General features: G+C 41.2%; 1 protein-coding gene across 1 annotated transcript in view; it reads left to right on the forward strand.

Annotated features, from left to right (window-relative positions):
- Positions 1 to 4,820: 4,820 nt before the first annotated feature.
- Positions 4,821 to 18,577, forward strand: part of LOC104603500 (squamosa promoter-binding-like protein 17) — a 33,091-nt gene continuing 19,334 nt past the window's right edge. Inside the window, exon 1 of the mRNA XM_010267551.3 lies at positions 4,821 to 5,444. Within this exon, the coding sequence (XP_010265853.1) occupies positions 5,056 to 5,444 (389 nt within the window). The 5' untranslated portion in view covers positions 4,821 to 5,055. The remainder of the gene's footprint in view (positions 5,445 to 18,577) is intronic.

Consider the following 18,577-nt stretch of genomic DNA (forward strand, 5'->3'; position numbering starts at 1 on the left):
TTTGGTTGGTGAAGAAAAGGTCTTAGGAAGTTCTGAGAACGGTTTATGCATCAACTTGGTAAAAAGTAAAAACAATGTTTTCCCAATACTTTGATTGAGGCCAATACACAGTAAACCGCTAGTTTTCAGAGAAATATTGGTTTTCATTGAACCAACCATTCAAGTGATAAACCAATTGAAACTGCTGCCCTAACTAAACCAGAATTGATTGATTTTAAACAATAAATTGTGTTTGGGGGTGTCAGTGGGTCAGGTTAAGTGGTAAACCCACACTGACCCATCTCAAGTGAGGTTGAAATGGGTCCTTGTTAAACCTGATCTGTTGAAATACTTGTATATATAAATTTGATTGAGCATAGGTGTGCTATATATGGGATGGGTCAGGTCAAGTTAAATAAACCCTTTTTCATTTAGTCGGATTGGGCTGAGAATCAAAGCAGCTCTTTTTTATTTCTTGGAATCGGAATCGGAATAGTCTATTCCTCTCACCTGTTTGATTCAGACTGAAATTGAAATTGAAATTCGAATTGACTGGAATATATTTTTATTTTAAAGGAGAAGAGGAAATAAGTATTCCCTCAAATGAGGAAATACTATTCCACCACAAATAAGAATGAAATTCCAATTCTACCACAAATAAGAATGAAATTCCAATTTCACCCAACCAAACAATTAAAATTAAAATGAACCAGATTCCAGAACTTTATTTCTGCAAATCAAACGGAATCCAAAACCAGTCCCATTATTAATGGGGTTTATTGAGTCCGACTTGACAAGACTCAATTATACTCGACAAAAACCTGTGAAACTGGTACAAGTCGGTTCTGGCCTGACCGGTTCAGGTGGACCATTTATACTTTCTTCCTTCAATTTCTGAGCTCATTATATTGCTTATAACTGCATAATAAATGCTGGTTCAATGAATCTCAGCTCCATGCAATCAATGGCCAGTTTATTCAAACATTGGTTTAAAATGCTCTGATTCCATGCCAATTCTTGTTGTGTCGGCACTCTTGTAGGTGTGAAACGTGATCCAACCAATTTGGTGGGCCCTTTTGCCCAACCCAATTGGGTGGTGGGCCCTGATCCGCACTTGCTCTAAGATATTACCATCAACCACTACCAGACAACACACAATAAATTCGAAATCTCTGATGCGAAAAAAGAGAGATTTTTTAGAAGCGAACATCTAAAGCTGATGGGGGCCACCAGCTGATTATTGACCTTTTGACACATGTTTGAATAGTCTCTGTTACTCCACACGCTGCTTCTGCCTCCCAAAAGGAATGCAAGCAAGCAAACCATACTCGTTTTTTTCTCCTGCAAATTTGCTCTCAAGTTAATGTCTACCTCTCACTCTCACTCTCACTCTCACACAAATGTGGGGTTTGGGAATGGATAGATGGAGATAATCTCAAGGTGTTTATTCCGTTATTCAATAAACGTTTTATATTTGTGTGACTGTAAAATTAAGAAATACATTTAATGAGGGTGTTTATTCCGTTATTCAATAAACGTTTTATATTTGTGTGACTGTAAAACTAAGAAACACATTTAATGAGGGTGTTTATGATATATAGTTATCATTAGGCATTACATCAGCAAAATGCCAATAAACTAAGAAATGGAAGAGATATAAAAAAACTTCGGTACACACAAATGCAATTAATGAGGCATTTACTGATAGGGCATCTTGTGGCACCATCAATAAACATTTATTCAATAAATATAAATGGAACCAAACATATACCTTATCTATGCAGTTGTAGATATAGAAAAACTGTTTCTAAGATTTGAATCTTTGTCACCTAAATCGTAATGGAACAATCCAACCATTTGCACCAACACCCACATTAGAGTTCAAATCAGCTAATAATACACAGTGTCAATAATGTCCCGTACATAGGAGCATCTCCCCATGAATGACAAAGAAGATGTTCCTAATGTGTGGCTGCAGTGGTTTATTGGGATAGGGTTGGTAGCATATCCCTACCCCCCCTAAAAATTGATTAATTCTTGCATAAAAAGAAAAAGAAGGTGGTTTGTGGTTTGATCTTTTTCCAATGGACTTTGGGTTCTGTTTTTAGGTATGAGAGTGTAAATGGGTTAAGGGGTGATTGTTTATATTGAATAAACCTTTTAGCTTTTGAGAAAATGACTTTTAAGAGGCTCAAATTCACTTGGTCCGATTTCTATAAGAACCCTTTATAAGTTTTTAAAATGTCTTTGAGAAGGTCCATTTCACTATTAATGCATTAAGAGGTGTTTCATGAAATTTTGGTTCCAAAACTGTCCCTATAAACATTTCTGATGGCAAAAATGCCCATGACTTTCTTTTTGTCCAAGACCCTATCTTTTTCTCTAAATTTCTTTGTTTTCTTTTGCTTGTTGGAGACCACAATGGCAGCTTGTAATTAGTAGGCATTTCTTTTTTTTCATTCTTATTTTTTTTTATTTTGCTTTTGTCTTCTACTATTTCAATGTCTGGAAGAGTTCTAACATCTCTCTTTATTGTTTTTTCTTGATTTTTTATAATGTGCAATACCAAGGCTGATTTTTTTATATCTTGCAATACCAGTTCTAACATCTCTCTCTTCAAATTAAACAACATAATACAAAACAAGAAGCTGCAACCCATCTCTCTCTCTCTAAAATTGGAGTTAAACCTAATTACAACCAAACCAAACTACCAATGTGCCGGAAATGGCAATAGGGTCCATAAGGAGTAAGTAGATAGGATGAGGAAAATAAATATTTCTTCCACAATAAATAGAAACTAAACCTAACAGCAACCAAATTAGGCTAACAAACTGCACTCTAAGCTCAGTTCTGCTGATAAAATTGAACCACTGAGTTGTAATACTTCTAGGTTTTCTTTTCCTTGCATACAAGAGCAACAAAAGTACAAAACCAACCACCCGCATGCATGCATCTTTCCAAACAGAGAAGGAAAGAAAATGGGTATTATTCAGGGTTCTGTCGATTCTATCAAGATGTGTTTGCTAGATTTCATAGCAGTACCTCACTTACCTAAAATCCAGAGGAAACCCTTTAATACCGAGAAAAACAATACAGAAAAATCCAGACGAAACCATTAAAAATCATACAAAAGCCAATATTTCTCCGGGTTCTAAAAATGTTGTTTGTCCATACCAATCCAAAAGCCTTCTAATCTGAAGATCCTCAACCTCTAATACCCAAAAGAAAAACGACCCTCAAAATTTAGTATATTTAGCTACTTCTTTCCTCCCAACCATCAAGAAGCTCGATAATATTAAAATATGATGCAGAAAAAGATATGGTACTGAAAGAGTTTTGACCAATCAAAACCCACCCATAAATTTTGATAAATAACAACCTGATTAGCTACCACATTTATGATTCCAATTGATTAATAAGTTTTTAAGATATCATATCTTTTCCGTATCATAATCAAACCTAATAAATAAATATTAAATAGAAGAGTTTTACAGTTTAAAGAGGTATATATATAACATAAAAAACTTTAAAATCTACATGAAGCAACCTTTTTCCTATACAAAGTATGTGTTAGATTAAAAGGTTAAATTACACTCCATAGCCCTTAAATTTTTGGAAAAGTTCATTGATAGTAGCCTAGTAGGGCTGCAAACACAAATTGCTCGATCCCATCCAATTTCATCATAAACTTTTTGTTTTTGCATGTAATTTTATAAATTAAAATTTATTCTAATTTTATATAGATTTATTGATATTTTAGTACGAATAATATGCTCATATATATATATATATATATATATATACAGATGTGTAGAATTTGAATCTATGTTTTCCATCTTAATCAGATATCAGATCAAATTCAGATTTCTCATATTTTTATTATTAGATAGAATTTGGATATACTCCTATCTGAGATCCGTTTGTAGCCCTAGCAACTTTGGACTGTTATCTCATGATGGAAAGTGGAAAATGACATTAATGTCCTAAAGTCCAATTGGTTAATGAATTGATATAACATTGAAGATCAAAAATACTAAATCAAGTTTGCATTTTCACATTAAAGAAGAAAAACCAATGAGAAACCAATAATGATCCCTTGTATTAAATAAATTATACATGTTAACTATATATTAATGTATTAAATAAATTATATATTAAATGTATAATATTTTCAACAGATTTATTATAATTAGGTCTATCAGATCCCATGGACTTGAGAATTGATTCTAGATCCAAAATTACAGATGACCTTAATATTCTTGTCGATTTGAGACCAGTTTTACTTTTTTTTAGTGATGAACCAATTCTACCTTGTTCCCACCCAGACCCGACCGATTGACCGCCCTAAAAACTTTCACTCTTTGAATTTATTCATACGAACGCTGTATTAAGTGTTTGATATATATATTTTTTTCAAGCTGACCCTCAAACTGATTGATATATAGAAATAGGGATGGTCGGAGGACTTTTGTCAAACACAAGAGGTGTGATATATCTTTAAAACAGTATATCATAAAGAGCAATTTTAATTACTGGAAAACCGAAAAACCCAAATACACTATTACATTCAAGTATTCAACAACAGTTGATTAGCTACTCACGACTTCCTTTCTACTTTTTTTCTTTTCTAAAGAAAGAAAGTTTGAGCCCTCACCTCACAAGAACACTACTTTTTTTTTTTTTTTCTTTTTTGATGTTTGATGACGAGAGAAAAGGAGACTAAAGCTCTCTCTATCATATTGACCCAAAAGCCAATGTACTTTCTCTCTTTCTATCATACACACAATCACATACACGCACACACATACTCTCTTTAATCTCTCTCTTCACTCTCCTCTCTCACCATTGGACAGTTTTCTCAGAGTACTATAACCCGAGCTGGCATGGCCCAAATGGCAGGTGTCGGCTTTATACAACACTACCAGCTATTACAGCAAAAAGACCGGAAAGCTGTAACCAGTAAAACCCTCCTCCCTTTTTTCTCCATCAGACCTTTAACCCTTCTCCCTCCTCGAAAACCCACCTTCCAGTCTTGTGCCCCACAAAACAGCCATGAATGGAAACTAGAGGCCACACATGGAGATGGGTTCGAACTCTTTGGCCGTTTCAGCGGCCTCTGGTTCGTCTGATTCACTCAATGGCTTGAAATTTGGCAAGAAAATCTACTTTGAAGATGTGGGTATTGGAAGCGCAGCTAAATCAGGAGGTGGGTCGTCGTCGGTTTCGGTTTCGGTTTCCGAGGGATCGACATCGACATCTATGGCGCCGGCGCCGGCGCCGACGAAGAAAGGAAGGGGAGTTGTGCAGGGTGGGCAGCCTCCCAGGTGTCAGGTTGAGGGGTGTAAGGTGGATCTGAGTGGGGCCAAAGCTTACTATTCCAGGCACAAGGTTTGTGGGATGCACTCCAAGTCTCCCAAGGTGATTGTTGCTGGTCTGGAGCAAAGGTTCTGCCAGCAGTGTAGCAGGTCAGTCGGCTTTTGCTTTAACTTATTTTCTCTTGTACATATAAACATTTTTAAATTTGGTTTCTACAGATCATTTTGTAAGTTTTCTTCGATTGGAGCGTTTGGATTCGTTGGGCCTCTTTTTAGATGTTTCATTGTTATTACTGTTAATGTCTAGGGCACTAGGCTGTGTAGTCTTTATGTTTACTCTTAGTCAGACTTTACTTTTTCTATTTCCTAGGTGAACCTTTGGAATGATTTGGCCGGTGTTAGAGTGAAGAGATGTTGGTCATTTTGTATCGGTTGGGATTTATTGGATTTGGTTTTGTTAAATAGATTGATTATGTTGGGTTGTGAGTGCACTTTTCTTGTTATTATGGTTCTGTTGTTTATCTGTTAATATTTTTTCGAGGTGGTATCAAGTTTGTTTGTGATTGTGAATTTGGTTTGGAGTTGTATTTAAATGTTTTCTTTTTCTTTTACTGTAACTGTGGGGGCTTTGGATTTTCATGTCACTGAACAAACTTCTCTTATTGGGTTTCTTTTCTGTTATTCACTTCCCAACTAAAAGTTCGAAGTTTTTTTGCACAGAAGTTATTTCTGCCTTATGTTTCATCTTGCATACAATTGTTGCCGATATCGATCTTTCCTCTCTCTCTCTCTCACTCTGGAAAGGAAAGAGAGGTTAGCAGAAAAATATTAATTTATGTTGCGAAGGTATCTTCATTATTCTTTGAAAGAGGACAACACTCTGAATGTTGAATGTGGGCAATTGAGGCAAGGCTAATTAAAATCAAATTCCATGCTACTTGGTATCAACTCCTATCACTTTAACTTTCGAGTGTTGAGGTTCTTTCTGCTATCTAACTAAACACAATGTGCAAGGTGGACATGATTTGATTAAGTTGTTGCTAAACATGGGAGCAATGAGTTGATAACCTGTTTTCTGGTTTAGGGTTGATTAGGTCTCTAAATCCGAATCTATTTCCATCTCTTAAAAAAATTTGAATCTATATGACTCCTTGTTGAGCTGTTAGTAAATTGGGAATATGAGTCTGAGATTGGTCCTTTGTGAAAAGAAAAAGCCAAGGTTAGGTCCATATCCAGTCCACCTATCCCAAGACCCCAGATAGCTGGGACCAACATTGGGTAATGCCCTTTTCTGGTGTGTCATTTATAAGAGGTGAGAAGACTTATTAGTAGATGTTTGTTTTTTGCATGAAATGAATATAAGAGTTAGAGATGTGGTATAAGAAATGAAAAGAGTTTAGTTTTAGGATTTGATTTTAATTAAGAAAATGGGGATTAAGAGCAGCAGTATAGAATACACATAGCAATGGGACCCACATGTGCTTGGCTGGTTTCAATGGGCAGCATTCTCACTCAAGATAAGTTGAAAAAAAAGAGGCTTTTCAGTTTCCAAACAGATGTGTTTTATGTATGGTTGAGGAGGAGAATATTCTACACTTGCTGTTCCAATGCAGCTTTGTGAGAGGATTTTGGTTTGCTTCTTCATACTTTTCAACATGGCTTGGTGGTCACCCAATGGTTATGCTGAGATCTTTGGAAGCTGGTCAAGAGTACTTGGGAACACTGAAGCAAAAATCATTTGGATCTGCATCCCCTTTGCAGCGTGCTGGGGAGGTTTGGATTTGGAAGGAAAAAATAAAATAATTTTTGAGGGGAAACTGAAAAGCAATGAAGAATTAGGGGCATTAATCAGTTCACAGATAATTGGATGGGTTCTAATACTTCCAGAATTTGAAGGCTTACCTTGAATGTTTGGGTTTTTGTATTTTGAATTAGTGATCTGATTACTGATCTGTTTGTTTCATTTTTGGTGTTTCCAGTTTTTGTTTTGTGAGTGGTGACACCTTGTCACCTAGAAGTTGTACCTTGCTATATTTTTCAATAAATTTTCTTCTTTATTTATCTTCAAAAAGGGACCCACATGTCTGCATGACCATTTGGAAAGGCCTATTTTTCTGAATCTGAGCAATGGGGTTGTCTACCTGGATGAGAGAGAAAGCTGCCCAAGCAGATTTAAGACTGCTTTTTGAACCCTCTACTTTTGTTTAGCAACAGAAAAGGGGTAAAATCATGTGGAGGTGTGCAAGAGCTGCATTGATATGGACAATTTGGGAGAAAGGAATGTTAGAACTTTTTTGGAGAAGGAAAGGAACCTTCAAGAGATAAAGGACTGCGTCTTGGTTAGGGTGATTCATTGACTGAAATCTTTAGACTTGTTTCACCAGTTCTCCTTTAATGACATTTGGAGGAATTGGGCAGCAGTGGCAAGTTGTTCCTTTAATGACATTCGGTTTGGTGTTTTTAGAAAACCGAAGATACAGGTTCAGTTTCGGTTAACCAATATAAAAAACGACGGTTAACTGAACTGACCGGTATACATATGTTTCTATGTATTATATATATACAGAGGAGGTAGTAGGGCAGGGATGGACATTGGACAAGAGGTAAGGCATATATGAAAATCAGAGGAGGTAGTAGGGCAATGATATTCATACCAGAGGAAGCATGTCATTGGTCAAAAGGCTTTGTTGATGGAATAGTAAACACTATTAGGGAAGAAGGTTGGAAAAACTCATTAGTCTATTGTGGGAAGAGCTATGAAACAGTACTGAGAAGGAATGGGAGAGGGTGGTTTATCATGGTAACAGAACACTTTGGCACTAACAAAAAACAAATGATTTACATACCAAAAGGACAAAGGGGACAAGGTTGGGTTTCCTTCGCCAATAATCTTTTGGTGTTTCTCCTGGAAATCGAGAGGAAGGTTGGAGAAGAAATTGATAACAATCTACGTGAAAGTGTTCCAACGAACCATTGTACTCCGGAGACTAGCAAGAAGCAAAGCTCATTTTGTCAAGAAATCATGGTAGCAAGTTCAACTGGACATCGAAAGTTAGCACTTGAAGAAGGGAGAGGCAAATGGGAACATAGAATGGTATTAACAGCAGATAGGGCTGTAAGGGATTGGACGAAAGTCTTAGAGGCAGTTGCGGAAAGACCAGTGATTTAAAGGTGCGAGGCATGCCTAGGCGCATAGGCGAGGTACATTTTAGGGTAGGCGCAACCCATTCAAAAGACGCACACTTGGTGTGCCTTGCACCTTAGCTCAGGCGTGTGCCTTGCGCCTTAGCTCAGGCGTGTGCCTTTTGAAAATTTGCCACTTTTTCCTTTTTTTGAGTTTGGTGGCTGTGCCGGGGGCGGAAAAGTCTTAGAGACAGTTGCGGAAAGAACGGTGATTATAAGGTGCGAGGCGCGCCTAGGCGCACAGGCGAGGCACATTTTAGGGTAGGCGCAACCCATTCAAAAGGCGCACGCTTGGTGTGCCATGCGCCTTTTGAAAATTTGCCGCTTTTTCCTTTTTCTGAGTTTGGTGGTTGGGCCGAAGGCTCCGCCCCTAGACCCTTGTGCCACGCCCCTCGAGGCCAGCCCAAACAAGTCCATGTTAGGGTCTTCGAGAATCCCCTATTTGGTAATGTTGTCCATTCATTCATCCTAATAAAATATCTTCTTAAAAGCAATTAAAACTATAAAATCATTATTTTTTGTGTGAAAACTCATAATTTAAGACCCTAACATGGACTTGTTTGGGCTTGCCTCGAGGGGCATGGCACAAAGGTGGCTCGTAGAATTAGGAATGTAATATGTCACATTAGCTACTTGATGCAATTGAGAAAAAAAGAGATTGTGGGTTTTGTATGCTTGAAATTGTTTTATATGTTTGATTTCATTTTTAAATTCTCATTTGAATATGCTTTACATATTATATTTATGTATTTTAATTTTAGATAATAGGTTTCTAAAACATTTATTTTAAAACTTTAAGTTTATATTTTTATTAATATTATGTTTTATAATTTTTTGATTTTTTTGAATATTTTGCATTTTTTTGATTTTTTTTTGAATTGTGCGCCTTGCCTTGCGCCTCAGGCGCAAAATGGCCCTTGTGCCTTTTTTGTGCCTTGCACTTTTAAAACATTGGGAAAGACTGGCTTAGAAGGCGATGCTGTCTTATTGCCATTTGCTGAGAAGAAAGCCATCGTTGATACTGTGTTATGGACGCCTTCCTTGGGAAGACGTACCATCGCCGCCGGCAGCAACAGGCCCCGGGCCCACCGCCAGCAGCAGCAAGGATTCAGTGATGCTCATCCTACCCAGTTCGGCAACAACAACCTTATCTAGATTAGATTAGCTCATTTTGCTTGTTCTTATCTTATTGTTCTTATCTCTTATCTTATCTTGTTAATAGCTTATCAGATTAGGATTAGCTTAGCTTATCTTATCTTGTTAGTAGCTTATCAGATTAGGATTAGCTTATCTTATCCTTAGCAAGATAGAACTATTCAGCAAGGAGACTCCCCTTGATTAGGACTCTTGTAATCTCCTATTTAAGGAGACCCCATTATTGAATGAGATATCAAATTATTCAAGCAAGAGTGAGTTAGGAGAGTTGGTGATCTCTTGGACAAATCACCAAAGGTGCCAAGATAGGTTCATCACGAGCAGGAAGGAACAAGGGAAAATAGGAGGTTTTCCCCATGGATCGACCCGTGACGAGATCCTATTCCCGGGCCCTCAACAACTTGGTATCAGAGCAAGGCGTTATGGGAGATCTGGAGCTGCTACCTTCCAGGGTCCACGACCTCGAGCACCAACTCGTGGAGACCAACTCCGAAGTTCGTGAGATCAAAGGTGAAGTGCGAGAACTGCGGCGACTAATGGAGATGTTTCTTTCCAGCAGAGAAAGGAACTCTGACGGAGGGACAACAACTAACGACCGCCAGCCAGATCTGCTAGAGTCTTCCGGCGAACAGCAGTCCGTCGGCCATGGAGCAGCTATCATCCCCAAGTACAGCAGGCTGGAGTTCCCATCGTACAACGGCAACGGAGAACCCCTAGGCTGGCTGTATCACTGCGAGCAGTTCTTCTGGAATCAACGGACAAATGACCAGGACAAGGTAAGCCTAGCCGCCTTTCATTTAACAGAAGAAGCACAACTTTGGTTTTATCGGTTAGAGCAATAAGAACCCGGGCTCAGTTGGCCCCATTGACCAGCAACCCACTGGGTGAGCTAATTAACCTTAAACAGACCGGAACAGTTGCTGAATACCAGCGACAGTTCCAAACCCTCCTCGCGAGGGCATCCTCCGTGCGACCAGACCAACAAGTAGATATGTTCATAGCAGGGTTAGCAGAACCCCTGTGAGTGGATGTCGAGATGCAAAATCCCCCAAATTTGGTCACAACCATGAACTTAGCCCGCGCATTTGAGCGCAAGCTGGAGCTCAGCCGCAGAATTTTTAATGTGGGTTGTCCACCGAACTCGTGGGTGCCCCCAAGACCAGCAGCAACGACCCCCTCTTCTGCTACCAGCCGGGAAATGAAGCCTCCCACGACCACCATCTCTAGAGCAGTGACAAGTACAGGCAGTAACATGGTCACTCCTCCCATCAAGCGCTTGACCAGGGCAGAAATGGCAGAGCGCCCAGCGAGAGGTCAATGTTTCAATTGTGATGACCTCTACTCGGCAGGACATAGATGCAAGAGGCTTTTTTGCCTTCTCATAGATGAGCAAGAGGAGGAGGAAGGGGAACCCGTCATATTCGAACCAGAGATCTCTCTCCATGCGATCACCGGTATTAAAACCTCTCAGACCATGCAGTTACAGGCACAGATTGCAGGTCAGCCGGTGCGCATTCTCGTCGATTCAGGGAGCACACACAACTTCATAAGTGAACATGCAGCCTTGCAGTTAAAACTACCAATGGAACTCCGGCCGCGACTACAGGTAGTCGTCGCAAATGGTGAAAAGGTTCACAGTCTAGGGATTTGTAAGGACGTCCCAGTACAGGTCAATTCTGAACTAATTCTTGTTGATATATTTGTACTCTCATTGGATGGGTTCGATATTGTTCTCGGGGTCAAATGGTTAATTACCCTAGGCTCGATTTTGTGGGACTTCAGCGCACTCACCATGACCTTCCACCTGAATGGCAAGCAAGTTTCATGGCACGGTTGCAGGGTTAAAGAAAAGACACCGCAGGTTCATGCACTCCAGACAGAACCGACAGCCATGGAAAAACTTCTAGCCGAGTTTTCAGATCTGTTCTAGGAACCGAAGGGCCTTCCCCCTTCCCGAGCTTGTGACCATCGTATTCCTTTGGTGTCGGGTTCAGCACCAGTCGTTGTCAGGCCTTATCGCTACCCTCACTTGCAGAAGGATGAGATAGAAAAACAATGTACAACGATGCTGAACCAAGGGATCATACGCAAAAGTCACTTCCCCTTCTCTTCACCGGTTCTGTTGGTGACGAAGTAGGATGGAACATGGAGGTTCTGTGTTGACTATAGAGAACTCAATGACCGGACGATCAAAGATAAGTTCCCTATTCCCGTTGTGGACGAACTGCTAGACGAGTTGCATGGTGCCCAGTATTTCTCTAAGTTGGACCTCATGTCCGGATATTTCCAAGTTCGCATGGCTCCTGGTGACGTGAAGAAGACTGCTTTTCGCACCCACCATGGCCACTTTGAATTTTTAATCATGCCATTCGGACTCTCCAATGCAACCATCTACATTTCAGGCACTAATGAACGAGGTATTCTAGCCCCATCTGCGCAAATTTGTTTTAGTTTTCTTTGATGATATCCTCGTTTACAGCAAATCATGGGTAGAGCATGTCCACCATCTGAGGACCGTTTTCGTACTCCTACGCCAACACAGCTTATTCCTGAAACGGTCCAAGTGCTCCTTCGGGGAACGACAGGTTCTTTACCTCGGCCACATCATCCATGGGCAGGGTGTCACAGTTGATAGTTCCAAGATTCAGGCTATAACAGAATGGCCCAAACCTCAATCCGCCATGGCCTTACGGGGGTTCCTCGGTTTAACGGGTTACTACTGCAAATTTGTACAGAACTATGGAGTGTTGGCAGCCTCGTTAACCAACCTGTTGAAAAGAAACTTCTTCCAGTGGGACGACGCAGCTGATGAAGCTTTTGTCACTGCGAAATGCATTGTCTTCAACCCCTGTCCTGCAATTACCTAATTTCGCCCTTGAATTTACAGTCGAGTGCGATGCTTTCGGAGTGGGTATTGGGGTCGTACTACAACAGCAAGGGCACCCAATCGCTTTCTTCAGCCGCAGATTGGCCGACCGGCATCTGAAGCTTCCAGCCTATGAGCGCGAACTAATCGGCCTTGCCCGAGCCATCCAACACTGGAGGCCGTATTTGTGGGGACGGTCGTTCATCGTCAAAACTGATCATTACAGCCTCAAATACCTGTTAGAGCAGCGTCTCACCACTTTCCCTCAGTAGCATTGGGTTAGCAAACTGCTCGGGTTTGACTTCCGGGTGGAATATAAGGCGGGATCCTCTAATCGCGCAGCTGATGCCTTGTCTAGGCGAGAAGAAGACGCGATGGTTCATGTAGCATTTCCCAACCTCGGATCTCTCTGTTTGACGACATTAAGAAGGCAGCACCACAGTCCCCGGAATGGTCGCTCTTACTGCAGAAGATCCAGACCGGCACGGCCGACCCTGATTGGTCACTTCACGACGGGTTGGTACTGTATAAGGGACGAGTCCATCTTCCAGCAGACTGCCCGTTGATTCCCACCATCATCACCAGCATCCATAACTCCACCCATGAGGGCATTCAAAAAACACTACACCGCATCCGGACTGATTTCCATTGGCGAGGTATGAAGACTTCTATTCGAGATTTTGTCCAGAATTGCTCCACATGCCAACAACACAAATGGGAAAACCTACACCTGGCAGGCCTCCTTCAGCCCCTTTCCATCCCATCGCAGATCTGGGCCGACATCTCCATGGACTTCATTGAGGAACTTCCCAAGGTAGGGGGCAAATTAGTTCTCTTTGTGGTAGTCGACCGCTTCTCTAAATACGCGCACTTCATTCCTCTATCACACCCGTACAGTGCCACTTCGGTTGCCCTCGCCTTCTTTACACATATCTTTCGCTTACATGGGTTGCCGGAATCCATCGTCAGCGATAGAGACCCGGTCTTCACTAGTGCCTTTTGGAAAGAGTTATTTCGACTACACGGCACCACCCTGGCCTACTCATCAGCTTACCGGCCACAAACCGACGGTCAGACGGAAGTGGTTAACCGCACTATCGAGATGTATCTCCGCTATTTCGTAGGTGATCATCCTCGACGGTGGTTGGAATGGATTCCTTGGGCCGAGTATTGCTACAACACAGCCTACCATTCCTCCCTCGGCATGACTCCCTTTCGCGTCGTTTACGGCAGGGATCCTCCCCGCTTGATGTCCTACGAGCCCGGATCTACTCGCTTGAACGCAGTCGATCACTCCTTACAGGACCGCGACGCCCTCCTCGCCAACGTCTGTATTCGCTTACAGCAGGCCCAACTCCGCATGAATCTCCACTATAATAAGCACCACCGGAAATTGTCATTCGATCCAGGACAATTTGTTTGGTTGAAGCTCCAGCCCTACCGGCAGCGCTCCTTGCGCCACAAGGCTGCCCCGAAGCTGGCCCCTAAGTTCTATGGGCCCTACAAGGTTCTACGACGGATTGGCAGTGTGGCCTACCAGCTGGAATTGCCAGAGACTAGCCGAATTCATGATGTCTTCCACATCTCCTTGCTGAAACCATTTACGGGTGTTCCCTCGGACCAAGTTCCCTCCATGCCACCCTTGAAAGATGGCAAACTGGTCCCTCAGCCTAAAACTGTCACCCGCTCTCGTTTCAATCGTGGAATCCTTGAAGTCTTGGTGGAATGGTGTGATCTACCACCAACAGAAGCCACATGGATCCCATTGGTAGAGTTCCAAGCCACATATCCAGCTTTCGAGCTTGAGGACAAGCTCGTAGTCCAGGAGGGGAGTAATGTTATGGACGCCTTCCTCGGGAAAACGTACCATCGCCGCCGGCAGCAACAAGCCCTGGGCCCACCGCCAGCAGCAGCAAGGATTCAGTGATCCTCATCCTACCCAGTTCGGCAACAACAGCCTTGTCTAGATTAGATTAGCTCATTTTGCTTGTTCTTATCTCTTATCTTATCTTGTTAATAGCTTATCAGATTAGGATTAGCTTAGCTTATCTTATCTTGTTAGTTGCTTATCAGATTAGGATTAACTTATCTTATCCTTAGCAAGATAGAACTGGAAGTCTCCCTATTCAGCAAGGAGACTCCCCTTGATTAGGACTCTTGTAATCTCCTATTTAAGGAGACCCCATTATTGAATGAGATATCAAATTATTTAGTCAAGAGTGAGTTAGGAGAGTTGGTGATCTCTTGGACAAATCACCAAAGGCGCCAAGATAGGTTCATCACGAGCAGGAAGGAACAAGGGAAAACCCCGTGGACCGACCCGTGACGAGATCCTATTCTCGGGCCCTCAACATACTGGTGACGAGAAAGTGAGCTTCAATATAGTCCAAATAGACGGAGGACTGATACAAATTCAAAACAAGGTTCCAATTTGCAATAAAGTAGAGCCAAAAGACGACATCCTCCTAATCAAACTATTAGGGCTTCCCTTTAATCTCTGGAATGAACCAACCTTAAGGAAAATCGTCAGAGCCCTAGGTGGTGTTCTACTGGAGCTAAACCTGAGAAGCTTGCGTGTTGTGGTGATCAAAGTAGCAGGGATTATGCCAGAGAACCTGCCTCGTTCATTTGACATATTCTCAGATGGCGCCTGGTACAGAGTTTGGTTAGCATTGGAAGTTGAGGCGTCTCTTTGGGGAAGACGAATAGAGGTAGGAGGCGATGGTGAGGTCACAGGATGGAGCACACGTGGCACCCAGGGAATGGTGAAGAAACCTGTAGCACGTGATAGAGTAAAAGAAGAGAATGAACAGTTGCAGGAGGTTACCAATTCTCAAAGCTTACCATTAAAAGCTATTAATTCAAAATTCTTTGAATTAAAGACAAGGTCTTTAGGTGGCTCTTCCTGTGCTAATGGCTCGGTGGGTCTCAACAGAGTAGCTCTATTTGAACCGACTGGGAGAGTGCGTGAGCTAACACATGGACCACATGCCACAAATAATGGACCACGTGACAACTTAAGGTGTCACGTGGAGCGGGAGAGGGTAAGAGAGTTAGTAGACGAGAACTTTCATCTATCTTCTTCCAAGAAAGGTTCGGCTGAACTGAATGAATCAAAGAAATCGCGAACAGAAAGAGAAGATCGACCATTGAGCTGGATCCATTGATCAGACATTGAAATGTAGTTGATCGCCCAAACTCGTGCTACATTAGAGACAAAATAGAAGAAAGAGAAGAGGAAGACCAAGGGTGGTAAGTTGCAGCTTAGAGAGTGATTTAGAGGGGAGTTCAGAAGAGATTGCAAGTATTGATAGTTCAGAAGAGGAAGGACTTCTCGAAGGTCAAAACAGAGACCTTAAACTTGAAGCATCATTTTCTTGGAGGTATGGTGGGAGTACAAAAGGAAAACTTGGAGGTTTTGGTGAACAATAACAGGGTAGTCCAAAGTCCAAAAATGGACAAGCCTTTACCAAGTTTTAGTGCCATGCAAGCAACTAATAAGGAGATAACTCAAGCTAACCTAGAATTGAACGATAACAGGGTAGTCCAAAGTCCAAAAACGGACAAGCCTTTACCGAGTTTTAGCGCCATGCAAGCAACCGAGAAGGAGATAACTCAAGCTAACCTAGAACTGAACAAGGGTACATCATAGAGAGGTGAACAATTGGGTAAGGGAAAAGGTCTTTGTGTAGACCATTTGACGAGAAATAGTTCCCTCCAAACCGAGGATACAGAAAGCTCCAACTGTTCTTTACAGGGATCGAAAACCAACCATCCTCATTTGCCCCTTTCTCACAACCCTCAATCGAAATCAGGTAACTCTGTCAATTCCGTTTTTGCTATTGATGAGTGTTTTGTGTCCGTTGTTCCAGATTCCCTTCCCAACCAAGAGTCATAGGCCCACAAACAGGAAGCCATAGTGAGAATACAAGGGGAGAAAGTAGTGGGAATAACATGTAGGGATAAAAGGATCTGGAGAATCATTGAGAGAATAATGGGTGAAGTGGAGAGGAATGAATTGCAAAGGGAGGATACAAATGGGGGAGAAAGGGTTCCTGGTGGAGAGAATGAAATAAGGAATGAGGAGAGGATTAGGATGGAGAGCTTGGAAAACTAGAAAAAGGGGAAACTTGTAGGGAAGATTTAGTAGCAGAATTTGTGGGAAAGCTGGGGTGTAAATTGAAGAACCCGAATGATTTAAAAGCCTTTCTACAAAAAAAAGGATAGTAAGATCAAGAAAAGAAAATTGAGAGATTAAAAAGAGATATTGAGGGGGATAAGAAGTTTGGGGTGATAGGGGACAAAAGGAAATGGCTTAAATAGATTTTGATGGTGTTAGGGTTGTTTTCACAAAGTTGAAATGTGAGGGGGCTGGGTAATGCCTAGGAAGAGAGCAACAATTAAAGAGGTGATTAAGAAGTTTAATCTAGATGTGGTGTTAATTTAGGAATCCAAAAGAATGGATTTCGATTGTAGATGGGCAAGAAGTGTTTGGAGAGGTAGGGGGATTAAGTGGGCGGCTACTCCTTCGTGGGGGTCCTCAGGTGGGATTGTAACATTGTGGAAAGAAGATGTGATAATAGGAGTGGAGGAGTTAATAGGTGATCCATAGTTGTCAAGGCGTCGCCTAGGCGACTAGGCGCCCTTTGCTGGGCGCCTCGCCCAAACGCCTTGACTTTTAGCAACTAGGCGCCCGCCTAGGCGACAAAAATGACAAGGCGGGCGCCTTTTATAACATCATTTATATTGTTGTATCTTATTAATGTATGTGTTAATATATTTTATTATATGCTATATATATCAATTATACTTTGTTTTAATGTTTTACTATTGAAGTTTAAAAGATCAAAGGGTTTTGAGAAGAGAAAAAGAAAGAAAGAAAAGAAAGAGGAGAAAGAGGAAAGAAAGAATAGAATAATAAATTTATTTTTTCTACTTTCTCTCTCTCTAATTAAATAAAACAGAAATTCCATCCTTGTTTTTTTTTTCTGTTTTGCTTTCCATCTTGAATATTTATCATATAATGTTGATAACCATTTTTAGTTGCTAATTAATATGAATTTTCTCTATTAAATACTTATTATGGTAGTATTATTTTTGAAAATAATGAAATTAATATATGTAAAAGATTTTTTTCTTTTAGATGTGATGATTTGCCATATTTTTAGAGGAAATTTAATGTTCTTAATAAAGAAAATTGCTATTTTTTCAATTAATTAACACATGCTGAATGGTATATAAAACTAGGAAACTAGCCAAAAGTCAGATTTTTATATTATAAAATTTTTATCGCCTAGGCGTCCGCTTAGGTGACTAGTCGACTAGGCGCCCCAGTGTCGCCCAGAATTGCCTAGACGCCTTGAAAACTATGAGGTGATCATTATGTTTCTCTAAAGTTCAGGCAAGTGGAAGATGGTTTTGAATGGGTACTAACAAATGTGTATGGCCCCAATGACTATAGGCAGAGAAAGAAATTGCGGGAAGAACTGAGTGGTATTAGGGGCCTTTGGGAAGGACCATGGTGTGTGGGAGGGGATTTTAATGTAGTGAGTGAGATTCACAGAGGAAACCAACAACCCTAGATAGAGAGTGACAACAAGTCTGAGGAAATTTAATCAGTTCGTGGATACTTTTGAGCTTAAAGAATTTCCACTCCTAAATAATACCTTCACCTGGTCCAACCTCCAGTCAAGTCCAATTTGCTCTAAGCTGGACAGGTTTCTATTTTCTACGGATTGGGAGGAACATTGGGGTAATTTAACATCTAGGGCACTTCCTAGACTTACCTCAGACCACTGACCTATAGTGATGTGTAAGGAGGAAATGAGAGGTGATGGACCTGCCCCCTTTCAGGTTTGAAAACATGTGGTTGATCCATCCGGGCTTCATTGAGAAAATCAGGGAGTGGTGGGAGCAATTTAATCTGCCAGTACAGTGGGAAGGAATGAGGTTCTACAAAAAAGCTTCAATTCCTAAAATCCCAAATAAAGGAGTGGCACAGAATGGAGTTTGGGAGAGTGGGGGAAAGGAAATAGATCTTGCTGGAGCAGATAGAGGAACTGGATATGAAGGAAGAAAG

Source organism: Nelumbo nucifera, chromosome 2, assembly GCF_055504915.1.
Source record: "Nelumbo nucifera cultivar China Antique chromosome 2, China Antique-T2T, whole genome shotgun sequence".
Classification (NCBI taxonomy): domain Eukaryota; kingdom Viridiplantae; phylum Streptophyta; class Magnoliopsida; order Proteales; family Nelumbonaceae; genus Nelumbo; species Nelumbo nucifera.